The following is a 16,159-nucleotide window of genomic DNA, read 5'->3' as shown; positions in this document are numbered from 1 at the left end:
ATCACGCATACAAGGAAATACGTACATTATACGTACAACGAAGTTTTTGTTTTGTCTTTTTTTAATAAAATAACGAAAAATGATTTTCTACTCTTTTATTTCACGTACAAACTGAATGCACAACGTTTTACTTCTTCTGATAGAGATCGCAAAACTTTTGTATTATATTTACTGAAGATATATGCATCGGTAGACAGGATGGGATACTAAAACCTGGATATCTAAATGTCTCCTTCGTTTTGAATGATATCGAAAAATGTATAAAGCATAATCTGAGTAGTTCCGAAAGAAAGGAAGGACACGATGTACGACAGAACTATTTCTGTGGTCATTTTTTCGAATGTATCGAGGCCATTATTATTATTATTATTTCCTCATTTTTTTTTTCTTTCTTTTTTTAGGAAAACATCCTGTACGTGGATAGGGTATGTCGCGTAAAATCAGCGGAAAGCTAAAGTTTTCACGTGCCCAGTGCTGAAACATGTAATTTGTGGCACTTTCGGGAAGACAAAGTGCATGAGAGCCGTGTTTAGGCTCGATATGATGTTAACTTGGATCGTAAGTTGAATATTAATTTATATATAACATTTGTAAACCAAGATTTAGAATGCCAAAATGCACGTCACTGGATCCACTTCGATTACAATGTACAATGTACAAGCAATGATTTTAATGAAAAATGTTTCAAATAAAAGTTAGATGGTTTCGAGAGGAACATAATTTCATTAAACATTAATTATTGAAAACAAAGGAAATATGTAGATATTTCAATCTTCATACCATATTCAATAGCTTCTTTGATTATAATATAATAGTAAATCCTAGAAACGTAAAATACCTTTTTCATTTAACGCTTCTTAAATGGGACTATGATTATAGCTTTCATTTAGAATTAATTTCTAATCTTCATTTTATCATGATGTACGTGATACGTCCTCAAATCGCTGAAAAGATATTAGACCGATTCGTAACTGTTTCTAATCGATCGAGCTAAGAAAACTGAGAAGCAGATTCCCATCGCCTGAAACAAATAACAAACTGACATGATGGACTATCTTCATGTTTGAAACTGACAAATATCTATCATGCGTAGAAGCAAAATTATATCAATCTATAATCTTCGTTTAAATTTCTCAATTGTTTCTGCTTTCTCGCATTTTACTTTACTTTTTACTTTTCATTTACACATACCGTTGCTTGACATTGATAGTGGCGCAACTCAAAAAATTTCAAATTCGCTATAATGGTATAATTATTTTTATCATGTAAAACGGCATTGTATTTATAATTCTATCAGTTTTTCGTCACAGGCTAGTTATATTAATAAGGCCTGTATTTAGTATTTTGAAAAATGTGAATTTTAAAAAGCGCCTTCTCGAAAATTTTATCGCTTTTCAAATGTATGCCACTATCAGTGCCAAACAGCGATGTAATGATTACCTGAACGAAAGCAATGCCGAGTCCAACTCCACCAAGTTGCATAGCATGAGATTTAACGAAAGAAAGGAACTTATTATAGCAACCCTGGTGTACCACTGCTGACGTAAGACTGCAATTTTTCGGTTCTACGCCTGCTCCATCAATACAACACGAGGCAGGAATGTCTTTCGCGTCCATGTGTCCAATAGTTACCCAATCAGACGCGTTTATTGTACCGCAACAATCGAACTGCAATAATATTCGTTTGTATGATTGCCTAAATTGAAGCGAGGAACCTGATATGTATATTTGTTATTTAAGGTATTTGTAGCATAGATCGATTTCCTTACAATCTTCTCGAAATTTTGATGATACGTTGTTTAATACATTATCTGTATATTTACATGATTTAATTTTTGGACAGTCCAGCCTTGTCAAAATGGAGTTGTTCATCTTCAAAGTTGAAAGTTTTAACACATAATCCCTATAGCAGGACGTTGTAGAATGATTTTTTGATTAATTGCAAAAGAAACAGTTCTTACAAAGTTGTTAAAAGGCTAATATATTGTTTAAAATGGCTAGAAGGATCCTTTTTAAAGAAAAGATTCAGCTGCGACTTCGTTTTCGAGCAAAAGTCATGTGAAATATGTAGTATCGGTAATTGCGGCGACCAAAATGCATACGACGTATACATTATACAATTATAATATGTGCATAATATGAGGTTGGCATTCCTAAATTGTCCATTTCTAAATTGTACGTCAGTGGGCGCGCGTAGAAAATACAATACAGCCTCTTTAGTAAATATGACTTTTGACTATTAGCGTATTTTACTTTTAAGATATATTGTCGTGTTACAAGTACCTTAATTAAGCTTCCATAAAATTGCTAATTTAAAGATTTCTAAGTATTAAGCTCGCTTTTTTCAAGAATTAGAATTTCCGTACAAATAACTAATATAAATATTATACATATACTGAGAGAAAAAGAATCAAAAGGTTTAAAAAAATAAAGAAACTTTACGTCGCGCTGAAGATTATCCCAAACAGTTAACACTTCTGAACTGTTTTTATACATTTGCATTGAATCTCGCATCTTATTCTGAATAATCGAGGACGCCCTGGCTCTTAGAACGTATCCAGATATACCACCTGAGAATTCCAAAATAAAGACGACCACCAACAACGACGTGAACTGAAATCAAGGAATTACATTCTATTATTAAACTTTAGTTTCATTTACCAGTATAACATTTTCGCTAAGCTGATGCTAGATGTCTCGTGACAAAAGATGTAAGAGAAGTAACATCGATAATATGTTCGTAAAACAAGGGTAATTATAGAGACTACACACTAGGGGCACACTACACCGATTTCAATGACCTTGAAATATGTCGCTACCACCGCTCGGCCAACCTATAACGCATTCACTTATCTTTTTTTTTATTTATCTTAAAGGTGATTAACATCGATCAGCCAGAATATGTCAGAATGGAGTGTAATGGTGATAAAATTTAATTCAAGATTTTTCCGAGTATCTTGGAAACAAAGGCCGAATGATGGTTACATGTATGGAAAAAGAAATTGTTCACAATGTAGATCTTCACAACATATTTCAAGGTCATGGAAATCGATGACATGTGCCCTTTCCAGTAAGATTATCAACTAAATAAAAGTCCAAATTTATTTATTAAGAAACTATTCATTCAGAGATTACCTAGAGTTACGTTACCTATAGTAATCTCCGATTTTAATAGAAATTTGAAAAACTAACGCAAAGAAGTATAAAAGTTTATTTAAATATAAATTACCGTAACTATCATGCAATAACTTTCGCGTACAGCGCCGCAACATCCGAAAAAGGCTATGAAAAATATAATTGCACCGATTGCAATCAGCAGAGAAGGAACAGATAAAAATTTATTATCCAGGAAATGTTGATAACTGTGATAAACTCCATGAATCCCAATACCAATGGATAATAAGATTATACCCGTGATCTGAAAATAAGAATACACACATATTTTCTACACATATCATCACTTTTCTCATTTCGAATAAATTATAATATAGGCTTAGATGAATTGTAATGTTATTTTAACATTAACGTTATAACGATTGGCGACGCTTTTCGACGATTAAAGCCTGATTCACGCTAGCGGTCAAAGGTATCGTCAGGTCACGATCAATCGAAATCTCAGATCTTACCGAGGAATTCACAAATCGGATCACAAATTTTCATTTGACTCGAACTACCTACTACTATGAATGCTCTCGTTGGATTACGCGTAAGCGATTTCGCCCAGTAGCTGACTTAATATATACTGAATGTATTGTTATCACTAATGCGAATGAAGAAGCGCTTAATGATTGCCGACGCCACTGTAGCGTCGTGTGATTAAATTCGCATTTTGTAAGTTCTTAAAAGAACCCGCCGGCCTTCTTCAAGTTCTACAAAGTATCATTCAAATTAGAGTCAGACTGTTCCGAGGTTAGGCTAGATTGCTAGGCTATGGTTACAGTGGATACGTATCCTCGTAGATATATGTATATCAGAATAATAAAATACCTATACAATAGACTTTTATGAGTATACGCATACGTATGTTTCGATCTTCAGATATTTTATTCATCAGACAACAATTTATTTACGTTAGAACATGCATTTATTGTAACGGTAGTCTTAGTTATCTCAAATTCATTTGTTATATAAAATACTCTGTTAGCTTATTGACGTTGCTATATAATGTTGCTTTAAATTTTCCCTATATCCCTATTTTAAATAAAAATTTATTCTTAGACATATTTTGTCATATATAAATTATTTAGCTCTGTTTACATTGCAAATTGAATCAATAGAAAATAAGATTAGAAGATCTTTATATCCAATTACTAACTGACAGGGGAACGAGGCTAATACGAAGCCATGATTTTAAAAAATGCGGTTTCTTTGGACGTTCATAAAATCCCTCTAGACACACATTGATAAAAATGAAACACTTTCACTAACGATTTGTAAAGAAATGAAAATTGTATTGTAAATACAATTATGTAAAAATGTAAATGTAAAAATTGTGTAAAAATAAATTATGTAAAAAATGTAAATGTAAATTGTGGGGTCTTTAGGCCGAAAAGAAATTTTAAAAATATGTGAAACAAGGAAATTACTGTTAATAAAAATTACTGTATCGATTAACATTAAAATAAACATTGCAAAAAGGATAATACAAATAATTATTTTAACAAATTTGTCAACTAATTCTATTACGTTTTTTATTACATTCTATGTAAAACTATTATTACTGCGTGTATATATCAATCCTACATAATTTCTCAAATAATAAAAACTATTTTTTAAAATTATAAACGTTGAATTAAATTAGTTAATAATTAAATATTCAAGTAAAAAATTTTATTTTGTAATATTATATCGTATAATATTCAAATGTTCGTTACTTCAATTATATATTTATTATTCCTATAAAATAAACGGAAATTTCAATTGCTGCGGTGTCCGAGCGGTTAAGGAGATGGACTTGAAATCCATTGGGTTCTACCCGCGCAGGTTCGAATCCTGTCCGCAGCGTCTTTTTTTTCATTTGTATAAAACGATTTTTTTAGTATCTTTAAAAGTTTTAAAACAGATTGCACGCGAGTACAATATGCTGCCTCGTCGCATAATGTACATAGATTTCATAATTAAAAGGATAAATTTATTTCATTATGGTTGATATTAATGTCAATAATTCTATCGGCATAATTTGTTTTCATTTATAACAATTATTGCAAACAAATATTATAAATATTTTCATACAATGAATACAAGATTTTTGTTATATTTGTATTATAGATTTTTATATATATATATATATATATATATATATATATATATATAATATATAAATTATAATATATATATATATATAAATATTAATATATAATACATATAATATATATATAATAATAATAATATATATATATATACATGTGCAGTTCACGTATTTTTCGTCTTTTCATCTTTTAACTGGTATTCATGATTCATTGTATGAGTGCAAAACGCAGTACTTTACTGCGACATATTTATATACATGTTTACTTGGTAGAAGTCTACATATATACGTAACTTAAGAACAGGAAAACAAGATGTAAATATGGCATCATATACGAAAAAAAAATCATATCACTATAACAGATCTATCAACTAATTTTCTATCAATATGCAATTAGTTTATTATACTTAACATATTTAATATGTTGAGTATTAAAAACGTTAAAAGTATTAAATGTTAATTATTGTAATATGCAAATTATTCTATTATGATATTATATTATTCTAATAGCTTTCATAGAATTTAGAATCTATATCGATATTTATATCGATATTTAGGTTATATTTAGGTTAGTATGAAATTAACGCGATCTTCTGTGGTCTTAAATAAAGTAAATTATGAAAAAGAACATAACGTTACATCGGAATATCGACCCAACGGGATTTCTATGGTTTAAGAAATCAAAAGGAAGTAAGATCATGCGGAACCATCTAATTATGATAACTACGCTGTGCTTTCAGTATGGTTCCATAATCAAAAGATGTTTAAAACAGAACTTTTATCGTTCTCTCAATATAATAAATAATTCAATATCTTGAACAATTTTCGAGAAACGACGTACAACGGTAAACTTATTAAAGTACTTAAAAATTAAGGGTTATTATAACAATGAAAACGCAAATTACTCACAACGAAGAGGAGATTGAAGATGAACATCAGATATTTGACGCATCTTGAACCAAGAGATAATTTCATAGTAGTAACCATTATTTTCTTACAATTAAACGAGACCGTCTTTATTAATTTCGCAATATGTAACTATATACCTAACTACGTTATATTTTCTCCACTTCACCAACGTTAAAAAAAGGCGCACAAACCGGCTAACAACATCGCAACGATTCACTATGTTTAGACAGTTATCGCGTGGCTGCGTGTCCAAGCGCATGCGCAATCATAATACTCTTAACCAAGGTTACGAAACTTCAAAGGTTACCAACCGCAAAATTCATTTTATACATTTTATACATTTTTGTACATATACTAACTTCCATCATTCGTCCCGATTGAAAACCAATTAAATATAATATTACAAAAAATCCACATAAAAAGTAGGGAACATAAAGCCAAATAAAAGCAAATTTTTATATATATGTACATATACGAAATAATTAATTTAAACATGAATCCTGAATTATCTTGGTTAAGATTCATAAAAACTATTGCACAGCTATAATATATACATAGAGTCTTAACCAGACAAAAATTATTAGAACATCGAAATTGCACAGATTTTGAATCAATATCTTTATTACTATCATCATAATAATAATGATATTTATCATATCTAACTATTAAAACAAGTAAAAAAGGTATTACAGTAGATATACATAATATAATATTCATATAGTGCAATTTTTCCATACCAACTGGAGCACCATAGTGTTCTAAAAACATGACGAAATACAGATTATGCATGAAAATATAAAATATGTATCTGGTTTACATTTACTATAATAAACAAAATTTTCTTGATTATACTTATCTATTCAACATACTGTATGTAATTTACCATGTATGTAATTGTGATATCATTATTATTATTTGATAAAAATTACAAATATGTATGTATATACAATATATATTACAAAAATATAGGAATGTTGTTTACTGCTGAGATTTTTTAATTGATTTCTGAAATATATTCATGAGACTAAAAAATATTTCTCCGTATGTAGTAGAATAATAATAAAATACTAAAAATTCAAATTTTGACATGATAAATGCATACAGCAGTCTTATAGGAGCAATAATCAAAATAATTTCAAGTCGATAAATCGTAAAACAAGTATTATATCGAACTGAGGCAAGTAACATACAAACGCATCGCTTCTATTATAATGCGAAGAATCGATAGTAAGGGATTATAAGAATAGACTCAATTGCGAATGATATATCATATATAACTAGCACTTCCAACTTCATGACTGTATATCTTATTTAGAATTAAATATTTTCAAGAATAAAGTATAACAATTTTATATTATTTTATTACACTTACTCTCAAAATATTAATCTCTTTTTATCAGAAAACGAATGATATATAAATAGATAAATACGTATGTACAACTTTTACGTTTTAAGTATAAAATAAAATAAGAAAGAAAGAAAGAATATTTAAATTTATTAATAATTATTTTTAATACCTACTGAAAGTTTAATGTTTCATGTTATTTTTATTAAATATATTGTATTATGCTTCTTTATTGTGTTGAGGTTTTTACCTATTACGATACAATTTTAGGTATGTACACGTTTAACACATTTTTATTCTTATTAAATCTTATTACATTATATTCGCATATAAAAATAATTTGCAAGTTTTTATTAAACTAATATTTATGACTTGAAAAATTTGCATTTCTACAAAACTTTAAGTTAATGAAAAATTGTGTACAATTTTAAGAAATGAAGTTATATAATATATAAATATATTTATATAGCATTATAAAGAAAAGTCGCTAAGGACATGTAAAATTTCTTTGGTATATTTTATTCTGATTCTGTTTTTATTTCCATTTAAAAGATTTTTAAATTTCTTCATTATTCTTTAAAAAGTATGATATGTATAACTCGTATAATATACATTTACACGTAAAGTATTTGTATGTTTCATAGAATGTTGAATTCTATATATATCATAGATTAAAGTTACACTTTGATATAATCAATATGTGACTTGTAAATATTTACTGTGTTACTTGTCTATATATAAAAATACTTTTATATACCTGTATTTTAAATGCTAATAATGAATAATACATGTATTTATAATACTTATAATTCTAATTATAAACGATAATTAGAAAATAATTTTGTATACTAAATCTATATACATATTTGACAATAATATAATCATTTTAGAAATATTTAGGAAGTAAAATTTAAAGCTCAAGGCTCTATGAGAAATATGGTCGGTTCTTTAATAAATTACCGGGAAGGTGCGCACGCATCTACGTCAGGCAGGGTGGATGGATGAAAATATGACTATTCTTTGGTGAGCTGTTGAGGTGAATAATCCGAGTGCATAATTTTGACGCGATTCTATAAAGGACGCATACAGCTTTCATACTGTTTGGTTACATTGATATTTACCATTTTTATACTTGATCTTATCTTTCTCGAAGTCAGTGAATAGTGAGTGTAAAAATGGTGTCCGGTGGAATGGCTTGCATCAAATACCTGACGTTTCTTTTCAATCTGATATTCGCCGTAAGTATTTGCTCCATGTTGTGCTCGTTACTTATATTCTATTCCATAAGCTCCAACTGTGTTTGATCTCATTCCTTCGATCTTTATTTAACATTTATTTAGGATTTTCTTAAATTTCGATAAATACACAAATTAAAATGAAGCAAAATAAACGGCGATTCCAATTGTATTAAAAATAGAAATGTTTAGATGGTTTAAATTTAAAGTAGCTATAACGTATGGTACCCATAATCGTCGTTGTGCGAAAATTAGATTTGATCATTTGGATATTGTTTTTTATTCTATCGGGCCGCGAATTGTAGATTATTTGATTTGATTACATACACAGTACTCCCGAACCGCTGAATTCCTAAAATTAAGACCTACATTTTTGGATTCTAAGTACTGAAAACTTTTTAAATGACAAATGAAAAGAGCAATAATTTTATGTCCCTTAAACCGAAGTTAAACCGATTATCATTTAATATTTTGTCGATTCTACAGTGAAATCCAAATATTTTATTTCTAATTCGTATATACCTACATATTTAAATACCTGTTCTAAAGTAATCAAGTTAAAACTAAAATATTTATCAGAAACCAAAATTTTGTATTCAATTCTCTCTAAAAAGGAAAATTGAAACCTGCCTTTTCCTTGTTTGTATCATTATGCAAATCGTTTAAAGAATTATTAAATAACCTCTTCTTCTCTATATAGTATACTCATATCTGTATGAGTTACTCTTATATTTGCGTGGGTATTTATGATTTCTTATGTTAGTCACGTATGTATACGTAACTGCACATAACCTCATGAATTATTCCTTTGTAAACCTACTCAACGTTTATATATTGTTATCTATTCTTATAAGCACTATTTTGAAATGTGATCATATTTTATTAAATCATATTTATTAAATTTAGATTAAAAATAATTAGTATAATCATAATAATTATCGAAAATAATTTATGCAAAAAGCTAACCCGAACCTATTTTTTTTAGTTCCGTTTTTTATTGCAAACAATAGTCGTAAATTAAAAATTGTAAAAATTTCATTTTTTATATTTTGATGACTAATTGGTAAATAAGATTATTGTCGATCACGGATCGGAAGTAACGCTGACGCTCGCTCCGTGCAAACAATTCGAGAAATTGGTGAGGATAACACTGCGACTACCAAGCGAGATGATAATGTGTCTGTTAAACAAGAAGTTATATTCTGTTCCTGGTAAAAAAAATAATTTCTGCATACATTTCAATTGTAACAAGAATTGTGTAATATGAAATAAATAAATTTTAAACATCTTCATTTAATTCTTGTTCTTATTAGATCCATCTATTGTTTTATCATGTTACAAATGAATATAAATTATTTTAAAATTACAATTAAAATAAATGAAGTTACGCATTCATAAATAATATTAGTATCAATTAATATTGATTACATAAACATTACGGATTATAAGGTTTCCAGTCTATCAAGAAATGCATATTCTTAAAAGTTTCAATATGTTTATTGTATTATTACATAATTTCTTAATATTATATTATGTTATAATACATCATAAAAATAATATATTACATCATAATAATTTTTATTAATGTTATTCCTGTTATTATCGCTGAAAATAACTGTTAAATTTTTCTGATTGCAGATTACAGGAATTGTATTCATTGCAGTTGGCACTGTGATCTTGGTGGTTTATAGTGGCTACAATAATTTTATGGACAGTTGGTTCTTTACAGGACCAGTATTGATGATTGTAGTTGGTGTTATTGTGTTTATTGTGTCATTCTTTGGTTGTTGTGGAGCTGTCAAAGAGAATCATTGCATGATATTAACAGTAATAGCCTGCCATTATTTATACAATAATATTTACATAATAATTTTTATATAATAGCAATAGCCAATATTTATATAATAATTTTGTATATTGTAATTTTTTTTGTATTAGAGTAAATTTTTCTATAATTATTTAACTATAGCAAATATAGATATTCAATTAAGATTAAACCTGAAATATGATTTATTTTTCTAAGAAAAAGTATCTTTTTTTTTTGTTAATTAATTAATCTTAAATAACAATCTTTGTTTTCTTATATTTGTTTCATACAGTTTTCTGTGTTACTGCTTTTAATCTTTGCACTTGAACTCGGTGCTGGAATTGCTGGATATATGATGAGCGGAGAAGTGCGTACAATGGTAGAACATCGATTAAATACCACTATGGAAGAATACTCAACCAATAATGATATTCGTAAATCTTGGGATATTATGCAACATGACGTAAGTATGCTTAATGATGCTTATTTTCACTAAAGAGATTTGAGATATAGAAAGAATAGATATTTATACTAAAACTTTTCAAGGTATTTACGTTATATTACTTTATATTAGTAGTATTGAATGTAAATATGATATATATTATTAATTATACTGATATTGAACTATTCAATATAAATTAGTACATAATAAAAGTTAATGTTGCTTATTCAAAATCTCTACTATATTTTAACTATTATTATAAACTGCCAAATTGTAGTTGGAATGTTGCGGAATGATTGGCCCTAATGATTGGGCTCATGTTGGATTCCCAGAAAATACTATACCAAATTCGTGTTGTAAAGAAGTACCAGAAGGAAGTAAATGTGACTCAAATTCGATTCATATACATCTAAAAGGTTGTATGGGCAATCTTCAGTCTGCTACTGAGCATAATGCTTTGATCTTGGGTGGTGTTGGCATTGGCATTGCTATTATTCAGGTAATTTTTATTATTTACTTCTTCTAATTTAGGATATTTTTATATTATTCATAAAAAATTAAATATTGTTCCTAAATTAAAAAAAGGATATCAAAGAAATAATTTTATAAAAATATACAAATCATATATCATTCAGTCGTAACATAGTAACCAAAAATTAATACTCTTCTACTCTTTTATTATTATGCGACTTTTTATATTTAATAATTTAATAAGGCCATATTGTTCGCATATTTCTTGTTTGCTATTGCATGACATTTATTTGTTAAATGAAGGTAATATATTATTCATTAACGAAAAAAGATACGATTCATATACTAAAATAGAATCTGTTTGTTTCAGCTAATTGGAGTCGTCTTTGCATGTTGTCTGGCACGTTCAATTCGTCGCGAGTACGAGACTGTGTAAGCAGACAGATACCTCCAATTTTAATGCCTAGAAATTGCACTCAGACTTCAAAATATGATCTTTTCCTTTCACTCTTTTGTATATGTATATTGTTTCTGTGTTCTTCTTTAAGTAACAGAGTATTGCACAAATAGCACTTTATATGTTCTTCTTACCATGCTGCACAAAATAATATATAAAAGATCGCTTCTATACAAACTAATTAATTAATGCTGTTATCAGTAATGATTTATATTTTATATATACGTAACATCACTTTATTATTCCCCGTTATTATAACTTATTTAATACTGCAATTGCTGCTATTGCTATTACTACTGATTGCAGATATTATTATTAGAATCATTAAAAGTGGTAACGAAAGCAGCATTACAACGTTTACTTTTGGTTTTGAATGTATTAATTCATTCTTAAAATTGCAATTTTAATATCAAATAAGACAAGTGTTTCTGTGCAGTATCATGTCTTTTATGACTGTTTCTTTAAGACTGACCATTTTTATTCTATGTTAATCGAGAAGAATATTTTGTACTTTGTTTATAAACTGCACATTGAGATTCAAGAACTACAAACCAAAAATTATATATTTATGTTAAGAGTTGTTGTAATAATTTATTCATGGATAATAGTGTATATTATCTCAGTTTCTATTTGACATTGTATGTATACACATGATATTATTGTAATTGTTAAAAGTATTAAGCTTCTTTCGTCAAATAATTTTAGTTTTCTTTTATTAAATTTAAGTTTCTTTGTACTTCTGTAAAAAATAATTTAACACCGTAACTTCTTAGATTTTATGTGGTATTTTCCAAAATAGTCTATAAGCGAAACATACAACTTTTTAAAAATACCACAACAAAGACACAATGTATAAAAAAACAATTTTTAACTAAAAAAGTTATGTTCAAGTAAAGAAAGATATTTAAAAGGCATTGTGGTCTAATCATCAAATAAAATAAAAGTAACACATATAATAATCACTTTGATTTATGTTAATTCATTATTTTTTACTTTTACTTTTTAATTTGATAGTTGCGCCATCATGCCTCTTATTTAATTAAAATATTATCTTATTTAAAGATAATAGATAAATTATTGTCACAGAAAGATGATCTAAGAAAATCTCTATTTATATAAAAGAAAAAACGTTCTATATTATTCGTACAAAGTTTACATAATGTTGGTACAATAAATTATGATTATAATCAGTAAATATGATTATATGATTACACAGTTGTGTATATTTAGATAATTTCGGAGACGATTTTGTATTGAACTTGTCTTCTACACTGATACAAGTTCAGTATTGTTAATAAACAGCTGTGTTTCATTAATACTGATGCTATATGATTCTTTAAAAATTTGGAGCTACGCTTTCCATTATATGGATGTTACATTAGATTACAATAAAAGAAATGGAAAGGTTTATTTCTTCCCAGAAAACTAGCGCTACATATAAATAATTCTATTGTTGGTTTTCAAAAAATATTACAGGGAAATATTATCATTTAAATATTTCATTTAATATGTTAATATGATATTTCATTAAATATTTCATTTAGTATAATATTTATAATTTAAATGAATATATTATTTAGATATAATTGAAGACATTTAAATGAAGATATTAAAGTAACGTTCACATTGTTTTCGTATTTTTTCCCCGTCTTTCTTATTGCCTTAAAATGAAATGTCTGAGTAATTATTATATATGTACTGTGTATATATTATATATGTATGTATATAGATTTGAATAACAATTAAATCTTATTTATTGTTATTTAATTTATAATTACATGAAGAAATGAAAGTACATAAGTTATATATATATATATATATCTTTTTTTTTATTTTTATTTTCTAGTTAGATCAAGTTACGGGTTTCGACGATCGCGGGACGTGAAATTTAGTATTAATGGAAGAACTATTTCAAATAAGTAAAAATTATACGTCTAAATTTCAAAGCAACTTAAATCTTTAATATTATCCGTTTAAACAGTAATGCAATGAATAGCTTTATAATATGCAGTATATAACATAATATTAAAGATTTTAAATGTAATTGAGATCCTTATTTTGGGAAGCGTAGGTAACTGTGCACCTTCTCACTTGAAACTTGAGGTATTCAACATTATCTATTAGAAGTTGCGTGTTATTACAGTCAACTTAATTAATTTCTACTTCCAGCGAGACTGCAGCGCACTGATTCAACACCCAATAGGAGGCATTATAACTAAATATTGTTCGTCGTGCATTCATTAAGAGAATAATTCTAGAGTCGTCGCAAGACCATTTATTTAGAACTTGGCTGTAGATTAATCAATATTTATCTGCAGTCTAGCTTAAGAGGAAAGCAAATTATTGGAGAATATAATTCAATATACTGCCATTATCTGCCAAATGATTGAGACCAATTGTCTCTTTCTTAGACTGCACTGTATGCGGAATTAAAGCTTATGGCATGGGAATGTTTAAAAAAGAGATAGAAAGGTCATAACATATTTGGCTTCACGTTTATTGCAATTTAAAAGGCTCTTTCAGAACTTGATTTCTTGGAAAGAAAAATTGTCTTTCAAATTTTAACTCTATGTAACATGTTAAATTCATTCTAACTACTGTATTTATATAAAATATATTTTTTCTATACACATAGGGTTGGGTAAATGTTCTATTTCTAAATATTATAGCTTGATAAAGAAAATTGATTTAATAAAATAAGTCAATAAGTAAATTTGAATGAATGAAATTTTGTATTTTATTTTTTATGATGATTTCTACTAATACTCTATGCTAAATATTAATGATAATGCAAATTAAAAACATTAAATGCGTTGATGCAATGTAGCATTAAAAGATAATTACATTTTTAGAAAATGATTGGATAGTAAGCTATATAAGATAATGTGGTAGTATGTAAGAAAAGATTAAATGAATCATGTTATACAAACACTAAAGTGAACTGATTATAACTATTACTTATTATCTGATTACAATTTCATGATTTTAGTTTTGGAACAATGAAAATAGCTTTTACCCAACTCCAATATCTAACATGTTAACATGAAAATCATGCGTTACAATTTACTTTTCTTTGTAATCTCTTTAAAAAAAAGAAATTTATCACGAAGTACATTAAATATTTTTTTAGAACAGTTTAACAAAAACTAATTTTAATAACTATACTCTTTTATATGGTGTAATAATTCGCATAATTTCAGTATTAATCAAAGAATAATAATTGTCACCTTCCACAAAAATAAAAATTTCAAAAATGATATTATATAATAAATTGAATGAAGATTGAGTATATTAATTAATTTTGTCTTCAAAATGAAAGAAAATGATCGTTGCACTATATTATGATTTCGCAACTAATTATACGTTGGGACCAAAGTTTTAATTTCTACAGTGAGAGAATTAAAGAAATTGAACGTATAACTACCTGACACGAACATTAAAGTTTGCGACGACTGGTGTCTTTTACCGTTGACTATTGGAACAGCTTCCAAAACATTACAAAATTTACAAAATAAAATTGCAAATTTATGGCATTGCGTCGATTTAACGAACTCTATTATAATTATTGCAATTGTTATAACTGTTGTTTTCGTTTGAAATCTCGCATATTTTAACGACAAAAAAAAAGTCAAGTTTGAATGTTAAAAAATAATTAATTGCTTGACTAAATCAAAAATAATTTTATCAAAATATTAATGTTAAAACCATTTACAGTAACAAATTACATATTTTGATGATTCTTTTTAAACAGTATATCACTAGTTTTATAATTATTGTAGATAGTTCATAAAAAGATCTTTTATGTTGTTTATTTATAAATTGTTTATTTTGTGTAATTGTTTAAGTGGTTCAGTGTAATAATATATTCTTCAAATTATGAAAAGGAAGGAATCATTCAATTAATCTTGTAATTTGTTAAAAGAAAATTTAAAATTTGTAAAATTTCGCCTTTGTTTACATCAATTACAATTGTTTGTTAATGTAATCGTGACTAGAAAAAGTATGTTCAAAAAAATAAGCGAGGTTTCAATGAGTTTCATTTTAAATAATGAAAAATCACAAGCGGAGAAAAATATTTCTCGATAGATAATACCGAAGCATTAAAATGTGCCTAATTTCTTGCAACGTGTCTAAATCATTAATTAATATATTAGAATTGATCGAAATAATTAATTTAAATGACATATTACCAATCATTTTAATTAAAAGTAAGCACCTAAAAGATTTGCTTTTTTAAGCTAAATA

At 27.2% G+C, this 16,159-nt stretch overlaps 2 protein-coding genes and 1 non-coding gene across 6 annotated transcripts; 2 read left to right on the top strand and 1 right to left on the bottom strand.

Moving 5' to 3' along the window:
* Positions 1 to 80: 80 nt before the first annotated feature.
* LOC138188874 (CD63 antigen-like) lies at positions 81 to 6,398 on the bottom strand. The gene is made up of 5 exons (XM_069131012.1): positions 6,158 to 6,398; positions 3,230 to 3,418; positions 2,443 to 2,613; positions 1,441 to 1,668; positions 81 to 1,021 (listed from the first exon to the last, which is right to left on the bottom strand). Exons 1-5 carry the CDS (start codon positions 6,233 to 6,235, stop codon positions 956 to 958), a joined length of 732 nt encoding a protein of 243 aa, XP_068987113.1. The 5' UTR covers positions 6,236 to 6,398; the 3' UTR covers positions 81 to 955.
* On the top strand, positions 4,923 to 5,004 carry TRNAS-UGA (transfer RNA serine (anticodon UGA)). The gene has a single exon. It is a non-coding gene; the product is annotated as a tRNA-Ser (tRNA).
* Positions 6,399 to 8,459: 2,061 nt separating the features above from the next.
* LOC138188876 (CD63 antigen) lies at positions 8,460 to 14,600 on the top strand. 4 transcript variants are annotated; one of them, XM_069131015.1, is made up of 6 exons: positions 8,460 to 8,740; positions 10,376 to 10,486; positions 10,837 to 11,007; positions 11,264 to 11,485; positions 11,828 to 11,889; positions 14,084 to 14,600. In XM_069131015.1, exons 1-6 carry the CDS (start codon positions 8,678 to 8,680, stop codon positions 14,100 to 14,102), a joined length of 648 nt encoding a protein of 215 aa, XP_068987116.1. In that variant the 5' UTR covers positions 8,460 to 8,677; the 3' UTR covers positions 14,103 to 14,600. The 4 variants fall into 4 exon arrangements, with proteins under 4 accessions (XP_068987116.1, XP_068987114.1, XP_068987115.1 ...); XM_069131013.1 differs by having other exon boundaries at positions 8,467 to 8,740; positions 10,376 to 10,564; XM_069131014.1 differs by having other exon boundaries at positions 8,467 to 8,740; positions 10,376 to 10,564; positions 13,761 to 14,600.
* Positions 14,601 to 16,159: the final 1,559 nt, after the last annotated feature.

The sequence above is a fragment of the Bombus flavifrons genome, chromosome 17 (assembly GCF_040668555.2).
Source record: "Bombus flavifrons isolate JBK064 chromosome 17, iyBomFlav1_principal, whole genome shotgun sequence".
NCBI classification, from domain to species: domain Eukaryota; kingdom Metazoa; phylum Arthropoda; class Insecta; order Hymenoptera; family Apidae; genus Bombus; species Bombus flavifrons.
This window is presented reverse-complemented; position numbering and strand designations above follow the sequence as displayed.